A 23,670-nucleotide genomic window follows, 5' to 3' on the forward strand; every position below is an offset into this window, starting at 1 on the left:
TATACATAGCTAATGGGTTGCGGAGATGTCTATCCGGAGTCTCGAGTCCGACACTTTTAGAACAATGTGGCAAGCTCAAGAGACGAGCTTGAATCGTCTTCACTTGAGGCGCTCATTGTGCATGTTATGTGGCATGGCAATGGGGATGCAAAAAGGGGGGCTTGAGATTTGTTTAATACCACGCACTAGGCCCTCTGCTTATGTCGGTGCCCCTTTGTTATTGCCCGGTTTGAGCTGTTGTCTATGTATGTGGCTCATTGTTGTTGTTTTGGTCTGGCCTGGCCTGGCGTCGTATGTAAATTTGAATTTCATTGAAATATTCGCTGGGTCGCTGTTCGCTTAGGCATACAGATCCCCCAACCCCCACCCAACCCCTCTCAATCTCGCCCTCATCTCCCTCTCTTTGTCATGCGTTGCATTGTAGTTCATTTAAACGCTTTCGTAAGTCAGTCACAAAAGGGTTAAGAGAGAGCGAGGGAGAGAGTGCATTATAACAGATGTCAGTTAAGAGAGAAAGAGAGAGAGAGAGCGCATTCAGGTGTCGCTTATAACTGGTTAGCTTTGATGTGGAATTCTGCTCAATAGGATTGCCACACAATTGGAATATTTTGTGAAGAATTTAAAAATTGTATAAATTTGCAGAAATATGTGTGGGCATATATTCTTAAATGAAAATCATTCTGCATATATAAGACATATGACAGTCAATAAATATTTTCAAATATATACTACACTATAGTACACTAGACACTAGAATCTAAGTCTACATTATTTACAATAATTGCTCTACACTGAATATAGTTCTTTATAACATGGATTCCAATATTTATCATTCTAAAAGTAAACCAAAATAAGTACGTAATAAATCATTAATAACAATTCTAATGCAAATGATAATAAACCATGAAGGCGTTATCGCTCTTTGAAACGGGTCATAATATCAATTACAATAAATTGCATTTCTTATCTAATCTATTACATAGCACACTTGCTCTCATATCTGAGCAACCTTCGTAGAAATTGCCTTTATCTAAGTTGTTTACCCATATTACCGCTGCAATTTGAGAGCGCTCGACAACCCTAAAACTCACTCTCTCTCTCTCTCTCTCTCTCTCTCTCTCTCTCTCTCTCTCTCTCTCTCTCTCTCTCTCTCTGACTCTATCTCTTTCTCTTAAGCACACACTCTCTTATTTGACTCTTTGCAAAGTAGTCGCCGCTTTGGCCATTTGTTTAGTTGTTGTTGCCAAGCTACCAAGTTGGCTTGGTTACTCATTTGTTTTGCCAATTTTTGTAACGTTTGCGGCCAGTTTCAGTTAGTACCGAGCACTCGCGCCTTTCAGACGTTGTGCGAACCTACAGCGGAGTATCGAAAACAATAACAACAATAACACAGATATCAAGAGAAAAACCCAAAAGCGAACTCCAAAAACCGTCGCGTTTCTCGGCATCGCCATCGCCATCGGATTTGGAATCGGAAGTTCTTTTAGCTTGCCGTCGTCGTCGACGTTGTCGTCTTCGTGACCGAGGTTTCTGTCTGCTATGATATAGCTATATATATTTATATAAATACAACTATAGTTAGTTTGCTTATTGCGAAAGTGGAAAGTATCTCACAGATACCATCCGAATTGAGAGCTAAATGCATGCAAAGCGCACGTTTATTTTGTTGTTTTGTCAATAAAATCTAAAGAGAACCAGACAAATATACATATATATAGTAATATACCCAGTAATATACCTATATATGTGACTGTGACATAAATAACGGAAGTGCTCAACAATATAGTCAATCACAGCTATATCAACAACTGTTTACATTGTGTCTCTCTCTCTCTTTCTCTCTCTCTCTGTCTATGTGTATATGTGTGTGAGTGTGTGTGTATGTGTGTGTTGCTAACCAACAATGAAATAAATTTAATGTTGGCCAAAAACGAACGCATTAAGCGCATTATATATTGGCTTAAACAACAATAACAGCTGCTGCCACCAAATGCAGCAAAGCGTGAAGTGCTTGCCAAATGAATTTTCTATACAATAAATAAATTAGAAATTTGCACTAAAAAAAAAAACTGAATAATAAAAAACCTCAATCCGAACTTGGCGCGCTGAAACGTTGGCTACACTAGGTTTCTAGGCAATATCTCGGGGAGTTAAGGCCAACAACAAGTTCTTAACACTTCATAGGTTTTGCGTGTTTGCTCAATTGACGTGGAAACTTTAGTAGTGATCAATGCTATGTTTTCTTTAGCAAAACTCTCTTACATTAAACACAGCTGCTGCTCCAAAGTTGTGTTCGTAAACTGACTTAAAACAAAATTTAATTGGTTAACTTAACAAGTATGCGCTTCCTCCCCCATTAATAACATTAAGTCCACGTAACTCATAAACTAAAAGTATTTAACACATTTCGTCACGTAAATCAATTAAAAATTGTGAAGCTCAGCTCTAAAGAGTTGCAGGAAGAAAATTATATTAAGAAATCGCATTTAGTCATAGCTTTTGAAAGGGGCTATAAGGAAAATGCAAGTTTTAAATTAAATTTGATGACAAACTTTAAATTTTCACTTGCACTTGTAATATATTCTTGCACATAATTTCGTAAAGTAACCAAAATGCAGTTTTAACCCTCATGTGGCCAAACATTAACCTTATCGCATGCAGCTTAACTAAACGTTCATTTTACATCAAGTTAACAACAACATAAAAATAAGCAGGAAAATAGTAGTTATATGTCATCACCATCGTGTACATAAGCATATACTGACTAAATCAACCCCGACAACCCTTCCCTGTAATCGAAGACGTGCCAGTAAATGTGCAACGTGACCGGCGCTCCTTTTTTTGGTTCGGTTAGCTCAGTTTACGTGCTCGCTTTTGGGGCAGCACTCTTGTATATACTATTAGATTACCACATGGCATGCTACCGATTCGAGTCTAATTCTCATTATTGCTACTTACTTACCATCTTACATTTACTACCTTACTACCTACTTACTTATCAAAACAACAGTTAAATCGTCGTGCGGGTGTTTGGCCTCTCATTCGAAACGCATGTTGAGCTGCTCTTTGGGCAGCAGATACCTATGGAAGAAACATCATGTGGCTTGTGCCTGTCATCCCCGTGGCACAACTTCAACAAGAACAACATAATCAGCGACTACAAAAACAGCAACAGCAGCAACAACAACAGCGAATACAACGCGTTGTGTTGTGTCTGAAAACCTAACATAAAATAAAATAAAATAATAATCTGCCGCTAACAAAATAAACCGCTAATCGCTCGCTCGATCGCCTTCATCTATAATAAGCAAAAATAAATATATCGCTTTGTGTTATGTTTGTGTGTTTTTTATTTGTTGTTTGTAATACCACCCAACCACCACCTGTCCGCCGCTAACGATCATGCATAGACCAAAGCTAGCGAATCCTATAACTGCTGCCGGTATTGCCTCATCCATATCATACAACAACAACAACAACAACTACAGCAGCAACAACAGCAATAAATCAAAACGCGCACGTCAATTCAGCAAGCCAACTGCAGCAGCAACTAACGAATCTACGTTGAATTCGTCATCGCAACTCTACGAAAATCATTCGCACTCCTCACTAATTGACGCTTCAATTGATTTAGAAGATTACATCAGCGCCATGGAGGCACGACGCAACGAAAACGAGCCAGATGTGTGGGCTCAATTGCAGCAGAAGGAATCGGATATATTACTAGCAGCTGAGCTTGGCAAAGCGTTGCTGGAAAAGAACGAGGAGCTCGTCAAGCAACAGGAGAAACTCATCGAGGATTACTCTGGCAAAATTGAGGTGAGTCTGCAGTTGATAAACATTCATATAAAATCTGAGTGCTGATTCGCAATTCAAATTGGCGCGTTGATTGATCCTTCGATTAGTCATTGCGAGCTTTTATTTGATCGATAGCCCAGTGTTGATGGTAATCATAAATTGATCGCAGCAATCGGAAGCTTATTTGCTATCGATTTCAGTTTCGATAAGCTGACAGGCTGATCGATTCGATTCTTTTGAATTAAGCCAAGTGCAAGCTTTTCTGCTCTCACCCATACCTTAAGCTGACTCATCCATTGATTTTCATTGATTTTCTTATTAGCTGATGTGAGTTTACACACAGGTGGCTTCAATTCCCAAATGCATAATTTAGTGCGTATCGATTTTACTTTATATACCTGGTCCACTGGCCAATTGCAGCCATATACATTTTATCAAATGCACTGGCATACGAGACAATCTATTAAATATTAAAACACACGTACATGTCACCCATTGAATATGTACATACATTATACATATATATCTCCCAAATGGATGGTCAACAAAGTGTTTGACTGTCATGTCACAATGAATTCACGACAAATGTGCGCAGTAAACTACAGAACTACATATGTAAGTAAATCGAGACATGTACTCGTATATAAGAGTACTATCTATGTACATATATTGCCTGCACGAAATGTTATCGATTTTTCATGCTCGTCGACTTTGCATTTGTTGCATGCAACTGTATATAAATACAATGCATCTTTACCGTTCTTCGGTTCTGCTTTATCAGCACAACACGCGCTTAGCCGAACGCCTGATAACGTCAATTCAAAGACAATGGCAAGAGAACAGCCGCAAGTTTGTTTATCTTTATCCAATGTCTGCCTGTACGCAGTGTGCGACCTTGAACCACAGTGGGTGTTTTTGTTGTCTATGTCAGCACCTGTTTACACACAAAAGCACACACACGCCCAACTGTCGATATGTAATATCCTCTAGTTAATTTCGAAAACTAATGCTCCGATTGCGCCTCAACTGAAGTCGAACGACAACGTTCTGGTTCAAGGCATTTTAATACGACCGGCTCAAGTTCGTGGCCATTCATTAGCATATTACTTGCTGCGTACTTTACCCAGAACTACTACGCTTTTTACCCATACCACTCATCGCACTGATAGTTCGACTAATGGCAATGTTCTTTCCATCTTATCAATAATATTGACTTTTCGTCGCATTCGTCATGTTAATGCCAATCAAACGACTCGTACTCCCATGAAATAGTTGGTAAATTACTCTATTATAGGAAGTGTAGTGCCCTTTCAGTGTCAGTAACCCAGACAGAGGACAGAATAACACGTTGAACTTGAATTTTCGATGCGTAGAAAGGCTTTTGGGACGTTTTACGTGTTGGTTTAGTCATGCAAGGAGATATTATTGTTGTTGTGTTTATGATGGCGTTTTTAAAAGTGTGGCATGACTTCATCATCTTCATTTCGAAAGTAGAAATTATGAAGGCCACCCAAGGGAACTGACCCGTTATGTCAGCTCTTGTTAAGGACAATTCATTCTCTGTAGTAATTCAGTTCCCATGTCTACGGATGACCTATTCATAATTATCGATCATAATCGATTGTCTTTTGCACGATTAAGAAAAAAAAACACCTAGGGAGCATTCATTGCTCATTAAATGATTGCGCCCATCCAAATGAAACCGAAACAGTTATTCCCATGTTCCAATTTTCATTAAACGAAAAGCAATTCGCTTCATGCTTTTGCTCCGGCCCCAATGAAATTGGTTAAGCCGCAAAGGTCAACTGCTGCGCTATTGAATAGTTCAATTTGTCACTGGGCCGCGCTACGACTACGAATACCCAGAATATTTCAATTAATTTGCTAATCCTACTATCTGCAGGAGCTGTGGCATGTGGATACCGCATAAATCTCTCGCTTTATTCGTTACCTTGGCATCTCACTCAAGCTTAGGTTAAAAGTCTCTCACTTTGAGGTTTATCGTTTAGCAAGTGACGTTTGGACTTCGCTTCTAGTTTTGCGTGTTTTTCGCACATGCAAATACTCTGAAAATGGTGTCTAATTAATTTCAAGCCTCTCATAGGTTTTTTGTTTGGACTGGTCGCTGATGCGTCATATTTACAATGCCATTTGCTTGGTGTTGTTGTTAGTTGCTGGTCATTTTAGTTGATTTCCAGGCCCCGCATATACTATAGTATTATTATGATAGTTTGTTCAGCTATGGCTTTGACTGACGTAATTAGACTGGGGACTGGTCCGTTGTAGGTGTTGGTTGTTTTGTGGTTCGTGGTTCGGTATTCGAGTCATCAAGCACGCCTTTTTTTGCGTTTGCGGTCTGTTGAAGCGTGTGTGCCAATTTACGAGCATGGGCTTTTATTTTTAGCTGGTTTTCTTCTTATTTCGCTAGCATTTGTAATACAAATAATATTAATGGCATTGCCCAATTCTAATATGTAAATGTAATATTTTTATGGTCAACAGCAGCTTTATACATAAATCCATTGCAGTTGCTCAATACTGCCATAATTTGTAAATAAATACAGAAAATATGTTATAATCTTCTAGCGTAGATATTTTCGATAGCTATCAGAAGTTCAAAGGCATTCTCACACATTCTTCTATTTGTGTTTTCCACATTCTCTCACGTATAACTTTAATATTTATTACCATTTATAGGTATCGCAACACGGTTAGTTTCATCTGGCTCACAGACAATATATTGGCCGAAATAAACTGCTACACATTGCCATTGTCTGTAAAACGTGTTTCTACGCCCAACTGGCTGACCAAGTTATTATGTTTGTTTGTTGTATGTATTTTTAAATAAACCTGCTTAGCAGAACAATTGTCGATTGGTCTATCAATTGAAGTTGCAGCTTAGTTCAGGTCTGGCGTTTATCACGAGTTACAGACAATTGGCCGTTTCACAACAAATACAAAAATGAAATGAGTTTGAGTCTCTGAAATATTTGCCCCTACTCGAAACTATTTACCGCTCGATGTGTTTGTCATTTTTGGAACTGTATAAAAAGTTTTGTGTAGGTGTGCGATACACTTCACATTTATATACTATATAAATGATACAACTTGTTGTGGCTACCCCTGGCCTTTTCGAAAGTTATATATGTATATATACACGTCCGTCTCCGAGCGAGTTCGCATTTGTTTTGTTTTCAGCAACCAGTTTTTCTAATTTATTAACGTGTCCATTGAAATAGAATGGCAATTTCCATTTGCTGCCATTTGTTCTTACGATAAAAAAAAAACTAAAAACTTTATAATCAAAGCAAATGCACTTTGATTAGCCTTGATTACAACCGGATGCAGTTAGATGCAGAAACTAGCAGTGGAAGTGAAGAAAACAATAGATAACTTAATTAGCGGAAATCTTTGAGATTCTTAACATTACTTCAGTTGACAGCCCCATCTATTGACAACTCTCATTCAATCATTTTACCGTTGACCATCCAAAATAATAACACAAATCGTCTATTCACGCCTTTTAATGATGCTTTTCCGCCTTTCGCCCACGAATAACTGACTCAGTTGCTGACCGTATTAAGTGCTCCTCAGATCTCACAAGAACAAAAAACTCGCTTCTTGCGGACAAAGGCAGCCCACACAGAGATACACACATATATTCATATATATCTAAACTACTTTTATAGATAACAAGAAAAGATATTCTGAGTGCAAGTTGCTCAACATGTTTTTTTTTACAATTCAATGTTTTAACCAAAATTGAAACACGAAACACGACGCACGTACTTTGAGGTGAAGTCATCAACAAATCGTCGCTGCCTGTTGTCCGCTGTCCGACAATTTATCGACAAAATTTTGCAAAGAAACAAAAACAAAAGCAGAGTAGCAAAATTTCAAAATTAACTCATTTGCATGTGAGTGAGCGTGTTGGTGAAAACCAGTTTTGAAAATGTATTTTGTTTTTGTTTTTAATTTATTTATACATACGAGTTTGGTTTGTTGTTGTTCTTTTTTGTTTGTTTTATTCTTTGATTGCTGACTCACATTAAGAGAGTGAATCTCGATGCTTAAGCTCAGTAACCTCTCATTTCACTAACCCCCCACTAGGCAGAAATTCCTTGGCCCATTCTTACATTGGGTTTTTACGAAATTGCGTGGCCCGCAGCTTTTTGACGTGGAGACCCCACTAATACCATAACCTGGTTAATAGTTTAGGTACGCAGTACAGTGCAAAATTAAGGTCAGTCGACATAGTTGCTATGATTATTATATGCATATGTATGTGTATATATGTACATAGGTTTGGGCCTGGTGCTGACCGGCTATGGTCAGCCCATTTACCATTTACCACTGACCACTTACCACTTACCACTTGCCCAGTAATAGCATTTCTTTCTTTTTTTATGGTCTCGTATAGTCTGCAAATGTCATGGTGACTGTTTTCTTCTTCTACTTCTTCTTCTTCTTCTTTTTTCTGCCTATAGCAAATTACTTTCCTTGTTGGGCTTTAAGTTAATTTTTGTGTGTCAAAAGGGAAACTTGAGTTTTTAATGCGGATTTTCCGTATTGTTGTGTATTGGGCCACATTTCCTTTTCAAATCGTAGCGCTTGCGAGCTACTAATGAGCTTTGTCGCAAAAGTCATTGGAAATGTATGGATGTGATTGCTGGTAACAGACTCTTTCAGAAAGTGGTTCGATTTGGTTTGGAACTGTGCTATTGCAAAATATTAGTTATCAACTTCCACTGTTGAAAAACACCAATGTGCTGTGCTTGTTATTAAAATTTCATTTGACATCATATCTCTGGTTCGAATCTCGTTGACAAAAAACACTCAACCAAAAGTTGTATTTCAAACTTTTTTGTTCATATCTTTATATATTATATTTTTGCGTTATTGTTATTTATTTATTTTTAGGTATTATTCAAGATTCAAGACACGTTCATGACGCACGAGGCAGCAGTTGCCATGTTCATTGTCGTTCATTTTAGTTTTTCATTAAGCAGAGCTTATTTGTTTTGGTTTTCGAATTCCCAAATATACTTTAACAGCTGAATTTCTAATACGCTTTCAGCAGCACTGGCCTTCGGTGTTCTGTGGCGCTCAGCGTTGAGTTTCCAGAGGACCACAACTAGTAGAATGCAGTTGGACTGGCATATGTGTCTGCATATATGTCACGATACCACACTGTATCTATCTTTCTGGATTTGAAATCGTTGATGTCCTTCCTTTATTTAAAATCTTATAAGTTTATCATCAATATTAGTTGAATTTATAAAAGCATTAGAGATTTGTATGATTAAAATCAGACTAACATATTTCTTCAGTTATTATTATTTATTATTTTAAGTCACTTTTAAGTCTTGTCTTTTTCATTTGACCAAAGGTAATTTGCTCTACGCACATACACAAATAGGTTTTTGTTGCTATCTCCGCATTGTTGGCTGATCAAATTACAGATCTATGGACTTGGGGTCTTCAGCTTTAAGTCATGATCAACTAACTGTAGGTTAAATTACAGACTAACAAGCAGCATAATAATATTTCCATGTTATTTAATCATCTTGGAGTTTTACAGGAAGTAAAGTAAACCATCCAACGTTACTGCGTGTCCGCTTCAAATTAAACTATAATCATAATTGATATTGATTTAATTTACAAAAGTTTAATAAGCAAATTGCATAATATTGGCCTTGCCTCCAAGAGGCTGTCCATGGTGCAAACTGTAACGAAATTGTTGTCTATTAACCTGTCTGCCAATCATCCGAGACTCCGACTTCAACTCCGACTCTCTGTCAAAGTTTATTGATGTGCAAATTAAAAGCTGCTCCACGGTTGTAATTATCTTTCACACAATGTCAGATTTGATAAACCAGTCCATGATCAGCTTGTTGACTCCCAAAGACGACGACGACAGCCACAGACCCAACAACTATCACAACAATGAGACACCTTCAGCCATATTCTGCTCATTAAAGATGCAGTTGTTGTTGCATTACAAATAATGTGTGTGTGTGTGTGTTTGTGTGTGTATGTAATTTTATTTAATTTCAAATACAAATTTTGCCATCTTTTTTATAACGAATTGTTGAAGGTGAAAGCATTTTCACTTTCCAAAACAATTTGGTGTCAAAGCGAAACTTGGGAACAATAGAAGTAGAGTTTATAATATGCTCTAAATGAGAGGCAGATATCTTAACTATGCTCATATACATCTATGTATAAATGTATACACATGTGTGTGTGTGCATGTGTAACATATGACAAGCTGCGAAGTCTCAGCAATTTGTCCATAAACTCACTAGGCTTGAAACCTATTGGAATCGTATAGAGACAGTCAATTAGTTTGGTTCGGATATCTTCATGTAGCTTGAGATATTTCCATTTACTTCGATAGAAAGGCTCATTAAGACTGATTGGCACATCCCAATTTGACTAAAGAGTTGATAATAAATACAATTTATCATGTTGTATCATATCATATCATATCATATGGCTCTGGACTTATCATTCAAAGCAGCCCAATCAGAAACCATTATTTTTCGAGCCACTGACTCACTTGTCATTTAATAAACAATATATAAACAATATATATTTATATACATACCTATACACTCCGCAAACTTGTACAAACAAAAGTTGTGTACGTATGTTTGCGTTACACATGCTTATATATATGTATATATATGTGTATGTATCTGATGCCTGCTAATTGGCCAGCTTTCATTGCAATAATAAAAATATTTGAATTGTGACTAAGAAACAACGAGCCCAGCAGCGACTCAAACTGCCAGCCAATTGGCACAAAACTCAAAACCCAACACAAATGCAAATATACTTATATATATACATATATATATATATACATATGTGTATAGTTATTTATTTGTAAATGTATTGATTATGTATGTGTGTATGTATTTATAGTATGAATATATGTGAGTATATATTTGTAGTATTCATATGCCAATCGAACGTTAGCATGATGACAATAATAGTCGATTTCACAAAATACGATACACCAGACCAAAAAAAAATATCATATTTTGAATGCACTCGACTAGGGGATACTCTGCACATAGGTATTTGGGGACAAATTATTGATTACTATTTTCCAAAATCGAGTTGGGAGTGAATGGGAGATATTATTTGTCTAAGTTATAGCGGAACCTGCTAGATATCGCCAGAAACTTATGCACATTAAAGTCAATACATAATAATACAATTATTTTGAAATAATAGATTCATTTTTTCGGCCGATTGCACAACTATTACCACATTTAATAAGTACAGGGTATGAAGCCAAAAACAACGAGGCAAAAATAAGCAGAAATTGCCAAAACTTTTGCCTTGCCTCACGCAAAATCTGATAGCAAATTTGAGTGTCAGCCAAAGTGGCCCAAACAATGTGTCGAGAGTTGGGGTAGGTAAGAGAGGTAGGGGGTGTGAGGAAGGAGAGCGGCAATTGCGGACAGACAGACAGACAGACTGGTGGTTCACTTGGCTTGGGTCTTTTGTCAGTACTTTTGGCGTGTTTAATTTAATTTGGCCTGTGCCAATGACAAACTATAATATATGCACCCCTCCAAGCCAAAACCACAGACAAAAAAAAAATTGCCTTGCCTTTCGAGTATGAATTCGAATTGTTAAGATTATATAAGATATATAGATATTGGTTAATTACAAAGCTGTCTGTGTTCTGTTATCGCGCATAGATGAACATATTTATGTGGCATAAGAATTGAAGACTCAGCTGGCAGTGAGAGGCCAAAGGGGCGAAATATGTAGCACAAAATAATGGAAACAATATTGCTAAGCTTGCATAGTTCATTTGAGTTATGAATACAATTTTTCGATTGTAAGACGTTGCAGAAATGCCTTGTTAAATAAAAAGATTTTAATTGAAAAGGTAACGAAACAAATTAGGTTAACAATCACAATTATCATTGGCTATAGTATATGAAAATCAAAGATTGCTGAACCATTAGGCAGCTCATCAAAACCTAACCAAAACCAAAGCCACAAGGTCAGACAACCACAGCAATAACAATTAAAAGCCCATTTGATGGCTAATTAGCAAATTGATCAACTTAAAAGATTTGTTAAAATCACAAATGAGAAACCAGAAAATATAAATTTATACTCCGGGCAGATGCTAAAACCATAGCAAAAGAAAAGAAAAAAAAACATGAACATTGCACAATCAAATTAAATTAGTTCAACTACAAATTTGACCCATTTCGAATGAGTCACTAATAACAGCATCGACTGCGACGCGTCGATTGCTCGGCTGCCCATGCGCGACTGCGCAGCGCAGCGCAGAACTGAGCTGAGCTGCATTCGAAATAGTTTAAACTTTAAAGACACACACACACACACAGACACATACACTTACGTGTATAATGCAAGTTAGGCACTTGGCTTGCGAAATTATGTAACGGCTTTTGGCTAAACGGCATTATTTTGGCCAAGTGTTTTGGTGTTTATATTATTGTTGGAGTTGTTTTTCTGTTTCTCCTACATCGTTTGGAGCTGCATTGCAGTAAGACTGCCTATACTCTACTCTCGCTCTCTCTCTCTTTTCCACTCTCTCTCTCTCTCTCGTGCTGTCTCTATATATACCCCTCTCTCTATCTGTCTTATAATTAGCGCTCTTTGGCTATTGTCTTAACGTTTGCGTAAATGATTTCGTTTTGTTTCTTCTTTTTTTTTTTGCAAATCTCCCCCACATGAAGTAAGTACAAAGAAACTTGTGTAGTTATTTAAGTTGGATTCCAGTATTTTTTTTAGGTTTCAGTTTTTTTTCGAGCTACAGGAAACTATTTAGCATAGCCTGAGAACCAAGACGCTTGTCACTTTGTTTTGCGCCTCCTCCTCGGCATTTATTTGCAACCGGGTAAAAGGTGGCAAGCATTTGTTATTGTTGTTGGTATTGTTGCTGTTATTGTTGGATAATGTGCGCTGAGCTGCTTGAGTTATGGACAGATTGCCACACATACTCATTTAAGTAATGGGCTGTTGAGTCAGGAGCAGATATCATTATAACAGTTTCGAGCCAAGTTAACTAACTGCATATGGTAAATGTTGGCAATAAAGTTGACTTGTCTTTGCAAGCTGCTAGTTAAGTTTTCTTTTATAAGGGACATTTAGCTGGTGTTAACTGTTCATTCATTACTGCCAGAGCAAACTATGGGAATCATGTATTATTGGTCTTCCCAGATTGAGAATGTGTAGCTTTTGTTGAAGTGAAGAAAAACGTTTTCTCGAAAATATTCAAACACAAAGCAGCAGCTTAAAGATGATTTTCTTTTATAGTATAACAATATATGCTTTAGTCTTCTTATGTATTTAAATGCACAACCTAGAGCTATCGTAAGCATTACCTAAATACACTTAAACTTACAAATTGTTTGGCCTATAAATCAATATACATATTTAGCAGTTGGTCTGAGCACAAAAGTCACAAAAGTTGATGATAAAAACAAACTACAAATTCATCATAGACAAGAGACATAAAACATGTTTTTCCCATACATAATTAGCTCATAAATTTGTGTCTTCACTTGAAACAAAGCAACTTGCGGTCTTTAGGCATTAATATATTAAATAATCTGCCAACAGTTTGGTAAATTGTGGTTGAGTTGAGCTCATCCAACAGTAGCCCGGCCCCCTTTGGGCTTTAAGAGGGGTAAATGTGTATTTCTGAAGAGTTAGTCACTTCTTGGCCATGAAATGTCGGCTCTGTTGGGCCGACTTAATGGTCTGCATATGATGGAGTATTTTTATGGCTTTTTTTTAATGTCATTAAAGATATGTATAAGGAATAACAACTAAAGAGGAAGTCTTGAGCACGCAAAATATTTATAAATAGTTTTGAACTCTCCCCCGTTTTATCGAGGTGCGAAAGTGAAACTGGTTGAGGGAATTTTTGCAAATTGAAGCATATAATAAAAGAAGACTTGCTAATTTTGGGCGCGACTTTTTGGCCAAATACATATGCTTATAATATAGTTTCGTATTATCATATGAATGCCTGAGTTTGGAAACTTGAAGGTCTGTCAACGAATTTTGAGTATACCACTGAATATTTTATGTAAATTTTAAATTCCTTGTTAAAACCTTCCTCCAGCTATTTTTACATTATTGACATAAAGCGATTTTTGATTATCGCATTTTTAAAAATAAATCAATCAATATATAAAGTTTTAAATATCATGACTGGCTTCGGTGTTGTATAATCAATTATTGTTATTTAAACAGCTGCTTTACTTACCTGGGTTCATTTACTCTTTTTTTACCAACTACATACAGTGATCATTTATTTTCGTATTATTTTTTAATTTTTCATCGTGTCTCGCAATGTCTTCAGAGGAGCAACGTAATTAAAAAGCTGTTTAAATTAGAGGTGCCAGAGTTTGTTTTTGTTATGACGAACACAAAAGAATTGCGGTTGAAAAGCCTCCAGTTGGAAGCGACAGCCAAGACAATTAAATACAAAACAACATTTTATTGTTGGTTTGTGCAATTTTTAATCGCTTGCTGAAAACATGTGAGAACTGTTGCAAATAAATGTGTACACTGTACAGGTATGCTTAGACAATTTAGACCTCCCTTTATAAGGTAAAAGACCTTGTATGTTAAGGTATTCATATGTTTGTTTATATTGTTTTGTTAGGGTTTTATTGTTATTATCATTTGTTAAAGAATAACAAAAAAACGTTTTATCCATTTAATTATAGTTCTTTGTTATGTTGCAAAGAACATTATGTAGAATATTATATTTAATTCTCTTCGTGTTAGAAGTATGTCAAAACAATGCTTCTGTTTTCTACTAGTTTATGTTTTATAAAAATTGTATAAAAAAAGAAATAAATATGACAATTCTAAAATCAAATGGCACAAGGTAAAACTATTTCTTCTTTGCTTAACCAAAAGAAAGAATTAATAAATATTTTTTGATTATAACAGTTACAAAGTATTATTATATAAAAGTATATTTTATTTTTTAACCATAGCTAAACTTATTTTAAAAACTTTGCATAATACCAAGACACAAAGGAATCTCAGATAAAGTGACTCATCACATACGATCAGACAAATAATATTTAAACAAGTATTTTGTTATGCACACTGCTCAACTATAAAAGTTGGCTCTTTGTACAGGCATTTCATGATCTTGAGTACACTTAAGCTGTAGATTTTTTGGTATTTAATTCTGTACTTTCCCGCCGGTTTGTTTTCAGCCTCAACGGTGACTAATTGTTGAAGTTGCCTGAAGGCGCTTTCGAAGCTACCTCAGCAACTGAACCGACACTTTGTAAAGGTATCTTTGTATCTGTATATATTTTGCGCTTTGTTGACTTGACAAGAGTCGAACCCACGCACACGCATCTATTTGCCACATGTGTAAAGTTTGTCTGGGAACAGGCTGAAACTGCGTATTCTGTGGCAACTGCTCGTACCCCATTTGATTTCTTGAGTTGGCTGTTCCGTCTCAGAGCTGTGCGCATGCGCAGTGGGCGTCACAATTTGCCGTAACTTCAACTCTATCGTATTTATGGCCTAATAATTTTGGTATTTTCAATTAAAGTCACCTTGCCTTCGCATTGTAATCAGTTATATTTTTTACAATTTATTTTAGCTGCATTTGCCGCAAAGCACGCGTCGAACAAACACTGCAAATTAGCCAGAAATGTGGCTTGTTGTCGCTTCTTATCACACATTTTGATATTTTGATAAGGGGTCTGATTTATTTGCTCATGTTTCGTTTTCGTTTTCCTTTTTTTCGCACTTTCCGCTGTTTCGATAAGATAAGTTTTTGTATATTGCTGCGATTGTAATTTGGTTTTTGTTTTCTTTTTTTAACAGAGTGAATCATAAGGGTAAAATTAAATAGTGTGAGCCTCCCTACATAAGTTTATTAACAAAATTTCGTAATTAATCATAATTACCGGCTCGAATTTATTTTCTCTTTTGTTGTCCCGTTAAATCGCACCATTGAAAGAAAACAAAACAAAACAAAAAAAAAAAAAAAAAACACAAAGGCTTTGAGCTTGCTTTAATTAACTATCTTTCACTCTCTTATTGCACTTTACATTAAATTCAAACACCACAAAAATGCCAAAATAAAATTAACTTGCCCAATTTCGTTTCATATTTTTCACAATTTCTTTAACAATGGAATGGCAACGGCAACGTCAAGAAAGATAAAAAAAATGTCAATGCCAAAATAAATATGAAATTTAAAATTAAGTGCAGTGATTGTTAAATTTTTGTTTTGTTTAAGTTTCAAGTTTTTCCTTTGTATACCGAAAGTTGCGCAAAATAGTTGTACGAAAACGATGAAAATATTTGGGTTAGTGTGTTGCAAGACATCTGGAATACTCTTGAACTTTAATTACAAATTTAAAGTAGAGGAATTGAGATATTATAATTATTAATTGGCAAATAAAACATTTACGATTAGAACATACAAAACCATTTGCAAATTGGAATGCTTCTAGGCAATATAGTTCGCTCTTAAAGACTTACTGAAAACTCTTATAAGCATAGAGTGTTATATGATATTCGGATTTGGGAATTTAAGAAAACATCAGTTCATGTTCAATCAATGCCAATCGAGCCTTTGACAAAACATATGGATGACTCTGCTATTGCTGATGGTTTGTAACGCATTTTGCACATTGCGACCAAATTGTAAAGCTGCTGACACTGTTTGCTCTTACAAGGCCATCTCGTAGTCATCCTCTGTCTCCATTTGACCGCCTCCAACAACAACAAGAAGAATAACAATGGAAAACTTTAAAGCGCCATGCACCGCATTATGTGCTATTATTATTATGACGGTTATTATTATTGCGGCTGCTTTTGGCATTGCTGTATCAGAGGGCCAAAGTGACTGTGGCTGCAAATGGAACTCAAACTGGGCAGTCAACTGTAGCAGTCACGCCTACCATGCTGCCCATCAGTCACTCAGTCAGTCAGTCAGTTAGTCAGTCAGACACACGGACAGACGGCGTGACCTTAGCACATACGCCAACTTTGGCAATTGTTGAAAAATTAGCATGTCGCATTGTTGTTTTATTAGTTGCATGACGACTGCCAAAATTGAAATAAAGTTTTTTATTTTTTTTTGGGGGCATGCGGTGAAGGGTCATTGCCGATGGCGATGCATTGTCAATGGATTACATAAAACTACAATTCTTTATGCATTTAGCATTTAGGTCAATTGATCTCACACTGTGCTGCGTTCTAACTGCATTATTTCTGCTAGAAGTCAATAATAAATTTATCGAAAGTCAGCTAAATCGGTGAGAATCTGTCATTATGAATTATTGCTTATTGGCTATGTGTGTTGTGTGGAAACTTCACTAATTATAATTGTCATAGCGCTTTCAACAATTTTGCATAAGTTAAATGGCATCTTTCACAAGACTTCCCGTCGTACAACTAAACCGCTTTCAATCAGTTCCACTGGCTAATAGTTACCATTTAATTGATCTCAAATAGCCAAAAACTTATTAACCGCTTGCTTATGCGGCAATTTGCATAATTTTCCATGCCAATAAAATGCAAAAGGCAATTTGCTATTATGTGTGAATTTTCTGCGGCAGGTTGCTATTTTTTCTCCTCTCTCTCGCTCTCTGTCTGCTAATTAAAATCAAATGCATTATAATTGCAATGCGAGTGAAAAGTGGGCGGCGTTGGTGGAATAGAAGAAGCGAAACTGAAAAAAAAATTGAAGACCACAATTAAGACTGTAGCAGAAACAGAAAGTTTTGCCCCTGGCGGATGAGCCGCATTACGCATACGCAACGTTAAACGCTGTGCAACAGACTGCAGCATATTTGTTACTTGGGGTTGCCCCAACAACAAATAATGGAAACAAACCAAAACAACGCATAAAAAATGCAGCCAGCATTCGGCAAATGTTGTGCAAATTAACCGCGGCAAACCGACGCATTGCTTTACCTGGACATTGACTCATGCTCTTACAAGCTGAGCTCATGCTCTTGACTCATTGCTGGCTGGCATTTTTATTTATTGCAATTTAAACTTTTCAATGTTTATTAATAGGCCGCTTAGGTAATTGCCAGCATTTGACATTCGAAACTTGTTTGCCAACAACAGCCAGAAGAGCTGCCTTCAAGAGCTGTTAAGCCCACCTCCCCACCTTCTCTATTGCATTGTGTGTTTTTTTTGCTTATGGCACGATTCTTTTGCAGCTTCTACAAAGTGAGTGGCGTGCAATTTAGCTAATTATTTTACGGCAATTATCGAACAGAGTTGCCGCCGTTGTCGCTTTCAACACCCAAGCCAAGTCATCACTTAGATGATGATTTTATGACTCGACGTTTTGTGTTCAAACATTTAATTAACAATCGATTTTTGCAATAAGAGCCGTTACTTTTAGCGAATACCCGCAACAAGTATCTGTTATCGCTGCGCAAATGATCGATTGCTGCAACTTTTCGCACTCCCACTAAAAGTTCGCTGTTTATTCAAGCATTTCTTTTGAATGGTTGCTTGCCTTTTACCACAATTTACTCAGCATTAGACAATAAAATTTGCTTAGATACTTAAAGCATCACTTGTTGCATGGATGACTCAGCGCCAAGCAGGGCTGCAATTGTGTCAATTGCACATTTGAACATTTCCTGCCCACAGGCGCTGCAATTTGTGCTGAACAAATATTTGTAATTTTCGCAGAGCCAAATAGGCACCATTTCGCACCACATGAAAGTGGGTCATATTACGTCGCCTTCGAAAAAAAACAACTAATGTGTGTGCTTGTATGACGTCAAAACAAATTACAACTGCCGTTTCGGCGATCATGCAATGCAATTAGCAACGTCTATCTATGAAGTATAAAAAATTTAAAAAAAAAAACAAAAACAAAAAATACGTAAGAAAATTAAGTGAAAAACAAAAATGGCCAATTGCATGAGCATTTTTGCAGCTCATCTCTAATGCGTATTTTATATGATTTTGTCTTAAGCCAACTGAACTCTTGCTTTTTGCCTGAACTCATTTCTGTTGGCTGAGCTGATGCCAACTTCCGCTGTTGTTGCTGATTTTAAAGCTGACGTCGCACACAGCCATCATCAACACATTTCATTGAGCGTGAAATAGAAACAGAGAAAGTACAATAATTTTTTTCTCATCTGTCTTTATCTCTATCTCTCTCCCACACGCTCTCTATCTCTCTCACTCTATCTTGATTTGTTTTGTTTTATTTTGCTTCAGAGCGGCGGTTTGAACGCTTGCTTTGCAGTACATTTTTTTTTTGTTTTTTTTTTTTTTTGTTTATTAGCGTTTTCCATTGTCTGGCTGCAGTTTTCTTTCTGCTGCAATTGCAATTGTTTAGGCGCGAGCCGAGCGTCGCCCTCTTTGCAAACCCAAAACAACAACTCCGACAATTTTTTGTGGTTTTTTCTTTTTTGGTTTTCGGCACCGTCGTCGCATTTTATGCAAATTACAGGTAATTTTATTTAAGCTTTTCATTTACTGTTTTGTCGCTCCATTTTATTAGCGACGAAGATTACTTTTTGGTTTTCTGCTGATAGGCAAACCGCGTTGACTTCTCATATTTTTTATTGTCGTCTCTTGGTTTTTGTTTTCTTCTTTTCTTCACTCTACGTGTTTGCTATGCATTTTCCGCATTAAGTTAGAGGCGATAAGGCTTAAAGCACACATCGTCAAAATGAGATCGCAACTATTTGTGTCCAGATACAACAATTGTTTTTGTATGTGTTCTTTGCGTTTACTTTCTGCCAATTGAAGGTTCACGTATCGATTAAACTTTGCATATAATTTTCAATGTCGCTACAAACCTTGATCCAATTACAAAAAAAAAATATATATAAAAAAATGTTCAACTATCCCTGCATAGCAGCAATTACTCAGCTCACGGAGCATACATGTCAATTATGCAAATTATTAGATGATAATTGAATTTGGAATTGGCAATCAAAAGCTTTTGTAGCTCAACGAGAACTGGCTAGGCACTTATCGATATTATTATTAGAAATGTGGCCAGTCATTAGAACTAAACGATTGCATTTGTTATCGCCTAAGCTGGACTATCGAAGCACCGCTTCAAACAAATCGCCGACTTTAGCGGCTAATGACCGAACTACGCTGTCGTTAGGAGTTGATGCGCGCCGCAAAAGAAGTGAAACTGCAATTGCATTTTAATTTACATGATGTGAATTGTGTGGTTGGTTGGTTTGATGGCTAACAATGGTGTCAAGAGCCAAGGCGCCATTGTTCAACTTTAGCTGAAGATTTTCCTTTGCACAGTGGTGCAAAGCTTGCCGTATTCAAATGAATACGAACTTAAAATTAATGCCATTTTAATATCTTCTTTTATATTTGCTAAACATTTCTGAATGACAAATGAAGTCTAGTTTTACTTGGCTGTCTCGTTGATGAATTCTTCATAATTACCTTGTACTTTGATAAGGCTTGTAGCTCTTTGGTATCTGAGATGAAAACACAGTAAAGAAAAAAACGAAGAAAAATTCAAATGTTACCTGTACGAAGCGAATTACCTGTCGAGCTGTGTTAACCTTGCGGTTGCCTTTGTTGACTGGGTTTTTCATTATATTATTGTACGTGTAAATTATTTATTTTACTTACTTTCATTATGTTGTTGCTGACGAGTCATAGAACAAACAATAAGTTATTTTTTTCTTGTATATCTTTTAATGAACTTTCCACGTTGCTTGCAGAAACTCGAACAGGAGAAGCATGTGCTGCGCCAGAAACTGGCCATAGCGGAAGATGAGAGCGATCAGCGTGTCCTCGAACTGCAGTCCGATCTCAATGAGCTCAAGGACAAGCTGCAGACACAGGATGTGGCCATCAGGCAGGCGGAAAAGGAGAAGACCATACTGATTGATGAGCTGCAGCATCAAAATACACGCCTCACCGAACAGATACAGGAGGCGCATGCCACCGAAATGAAACTAAGCGCACAGATCCAGGAGCTGAAGGACCAATATCACTACAGAAACAGCAGCCTACAGGTAATAATATATAAAAACAGAGGAAACTTTTGCTTAACTGTTTGTTTGTATTGTTTGGCAGGAGCATGTCAACAGCCTGGAGTCCATCAAAACCGAACTAAACCTCACCACAGGCAAGCGCCATGAGCTGGAGCGTCGCCTGCAGCACGCCCAGGAGGAGAAGGAGAACCTCACCTCATCGCTGGACGAGGCATCGGACAGAATTCATATGCTGGAGCGCCATGCACGCGAGCAGGAAACAAAATTAGAGGTGAGCTCAAAAACTCAAATCAAACCTTATCACGTCTCTTTCACTTAATTAAAATGAAATCGTGATTTATAAATTATAAGATTATTTCTTTGGAAATATAACTGCGCAGTTTCTCAAGTGTTGTTTAACTTATGTATGAGCGACTTTCTTTTGCTCTACTTTTGTATTAGCGTAGATAAGTTTTGAAGTTGTCATCTATAAATAATAAACACACTTATCTCCTTGATTGGTATCTCTAATGTCAATTTTTTTTCAGACCACCTTACAAGCATTGGAGCGCTCTCAGCGTGAGAATAATGTGCTTAGCGAGAGATTGGGAGCGGTGAGTTTTCTTTATCTCAACTTAAACATAAGATTAGCTTAAGATAATGCGACCTTTAATTGGCATATCTTTTATGTTTTTTTACACCCTTGCAAAGGGTATTATAATCAGATCTAAATTCTAGCCAAACAAATTTTTGATCATGGTTTGGTAACTAGATAAATACTGTTATTTTTGGTTCCAAGGAGCAATTGATCGGTTTTCAAAATGAATAACGAAATTTAGATGTGAACTGATGGAATTCGGTCTCCAAGGGTATCCAATCTTCAGATAACTTTTCTCTCTATTTTGTTTGTCAAAGGATCGCATTACACTTTTAAATCTAGCAATCCATTTTTGTGGATACGATTCTATTTTCTAAAATAGAATAGAAGTTGATAAAGCGATCCCATTCTTGCACTTAACCCCAAGCCATTTCTGATCCTTTGTCTAACTAACTACACAGGACTCCAACTCCAATACGCCCGGCAAGAAGAGTCTGCAATTTGAGATGGAGTGCGATGAGGACGAGGCCAGTTTCACGGAATCCGGCAAGCCCAGTCAAATGTGGGTAGAGGCACGCTCCGTTTACATACAGCTGAAATCCCTGGTGGATTCGCTTAAAGTGGGTCACGATGATGACTCAGGTGAGTGTCAGTTCAGACAGACAATGCACAGTCAGAGCCATCTTCACGGCATTCGTATAATTGTAGGTCTCAATTCGGACATATCGTTGGATCTGGAGTCCATGGATAATACGATATCGAGCAACAATGATAGCGGCCATGTGGCCATCGAATTCCGGCAGGGCATGCTATCGGCCATGTCAGATGAGCTGACGCGATTGCTGCTCAATTTGGATGCGGGAAATTTCAAGAAGATGCTGGACCAAACGCGCAATCTTGTGCTCGAGCAGGAGGATGAGATCAAGCGCAGCCATCAGCTGATACAGCAGCTGGAGGCCAAGGTCACCGTGACCGATGTGGAGCTTCAGAACGTGAAAGAGGAGCGTGATCAGGCCCGTGGCGATCTGGTCGACAACACTGATCGCGATGAGCTACTGACAAAGGCGCAAAGAGAACGCGATGCGGCCAATGAGCGTCGCACCAAGGCCGAAGTGGAGTTGGCCAAAACGCGGGTCGAACTAATGCAGGCCAACAGCCAGCTGCTTGAGTCCATTCAGCAGAAGGTGGAGCTCTCGCAGCAGCTCGAACAGTGGCAAATGGACATGCAGGAGCTGATCGATGAACAGATGCGATCCAAACTGATCAATAATCGTCGCAGCGTTGCCGCCGATGCAACAACAACATCCTCGGGATCCAGCAGTGCCGCCAGCAATCTGGCCAAGCGTGTCTCCAGCTACAAATTCTGGAGTTTATTTCAGCGATAATTGGAGACATCTGAGCACTCGCTGGAAGATATACGCAACTCTTATATTCTTAATGTAGTTAACCGATGTGTGGAGCAGCAGCAGTTAATAATAATAATAATAATAAAAATGAGCTATATATTTTTAATATTTATACACAAAACAAACAAACAAACACACACAAACAAAAAGAGAGCCTATATGTATATGTATTTGTACTTAAAATGTTGTAATTTGTATGTACTATATAACTATATTATTGAGATGATGCGACCTTCTTTGGTTTTGTAGTGAAATCTTTTGAATTACGCTTTATTAATCTTAAATGTATTATTGTAATTGTACTCTCGTACCTATGTTTAAACAACAAAAATATTTTTCTGTACACAAACAAATTTTAAGCGCTTGCTCTCTCACTCTTCCTCTCCCTCTCACTATCTATCTTATCTCTCTCCTATTTAGTTAATCTTGTAATTTTGTTTAAGATGTAACCGAAAATCAAAAATGCAAACAAACAAAAATTATGCAAAAAAAAATAAAAATTAAAAAACATATCGCCCAATTGGTTGAGCGTCCGGCAGTTGGCTTTAAAAGCCTTGTCTGGTTCTAAACAAAAAATCTTTGTTTGTAATAACTGAAATCAAAATGTTATAATCGTATATCTAACCTATTATTGTACTTAAGCATCTATTTAACTGTAAGCAAAGCATTTATGTTAAAAGAGTATATATATGTATGTATAGATGTATACATATTTACATATATATGAAATGTACGAGGCAGACAGAACGGAATTGTACGCTGCGACTGCGCGTCAGACAACTTGCCTTAAATACGGACAATGAAACGGAAAGTTTAACATTTTAGATTGTTTAACTACATAACTTACCAATAAATCTATACAAAATAAAACACAAAT

The 23,670-nt window shown here is 37.1% G+C and overlaps 1 protein-coding gene across 2 annotated transcripts; it reads left to right on the plus strand.

The window, feature by feature from the left end:
* The first annotated feature begins 1,316 nt into the window (after nt 1-1,316).
* Nucleotides 1,317-23,669, plus strand: LOC6558468 (bicaudal D-related protein homolog). Of its 2 annotated transcripts, none has more exons than XM_032737731.1 (7): nt 1,317-1,526; nt 3,635-3,819; nt 20,535-20,831; nt 20,893-21,081; nt 21,338-21,403; nt 21,849-22,029; nt 22,096-23,669. In XM_032737731.1, exons 2-7 carry the CDS (start codon nt 3,652-3,654, stop codon nt 22,770-22,772), a joined length of 1,578 nt encoding a protein of 525 aa, XP_032593622.1. In that variant the 5' UTR covers nt 1,317-1,526; nt 3,635-3,651; the 3' UTR covers nt 22,773-23,669. The 2 variants fall into 2 exon arrangements, with proteins under 2 accessions (XP_032593622.1, XP_001984305.1); XM_001984269.2 differs by having other exon boundaries at nt 1,465-1,526; nt 3,011-3,819.
* The last annotated feature ends 1 nt before the right edge of the window (nt 23,670 follows it).

Source organism: Drosophila grimshawi, unplaced genomic scaffold (genome assembly GCF_018153295.1).
Source record: "Drosophila grimshawi isolate 15287-2541.00 unplaced genomic scaffold, ASM1815329v1 contig_44, whole genome shotgun sequence".
NCBI classification, from domain to species: domain Eukaryota; kingdom Metazoa; phylum Arthropoda; class Insecta; order Diptera; family Drosophilidae; genus Drosophila; species Drosophila grimshawi.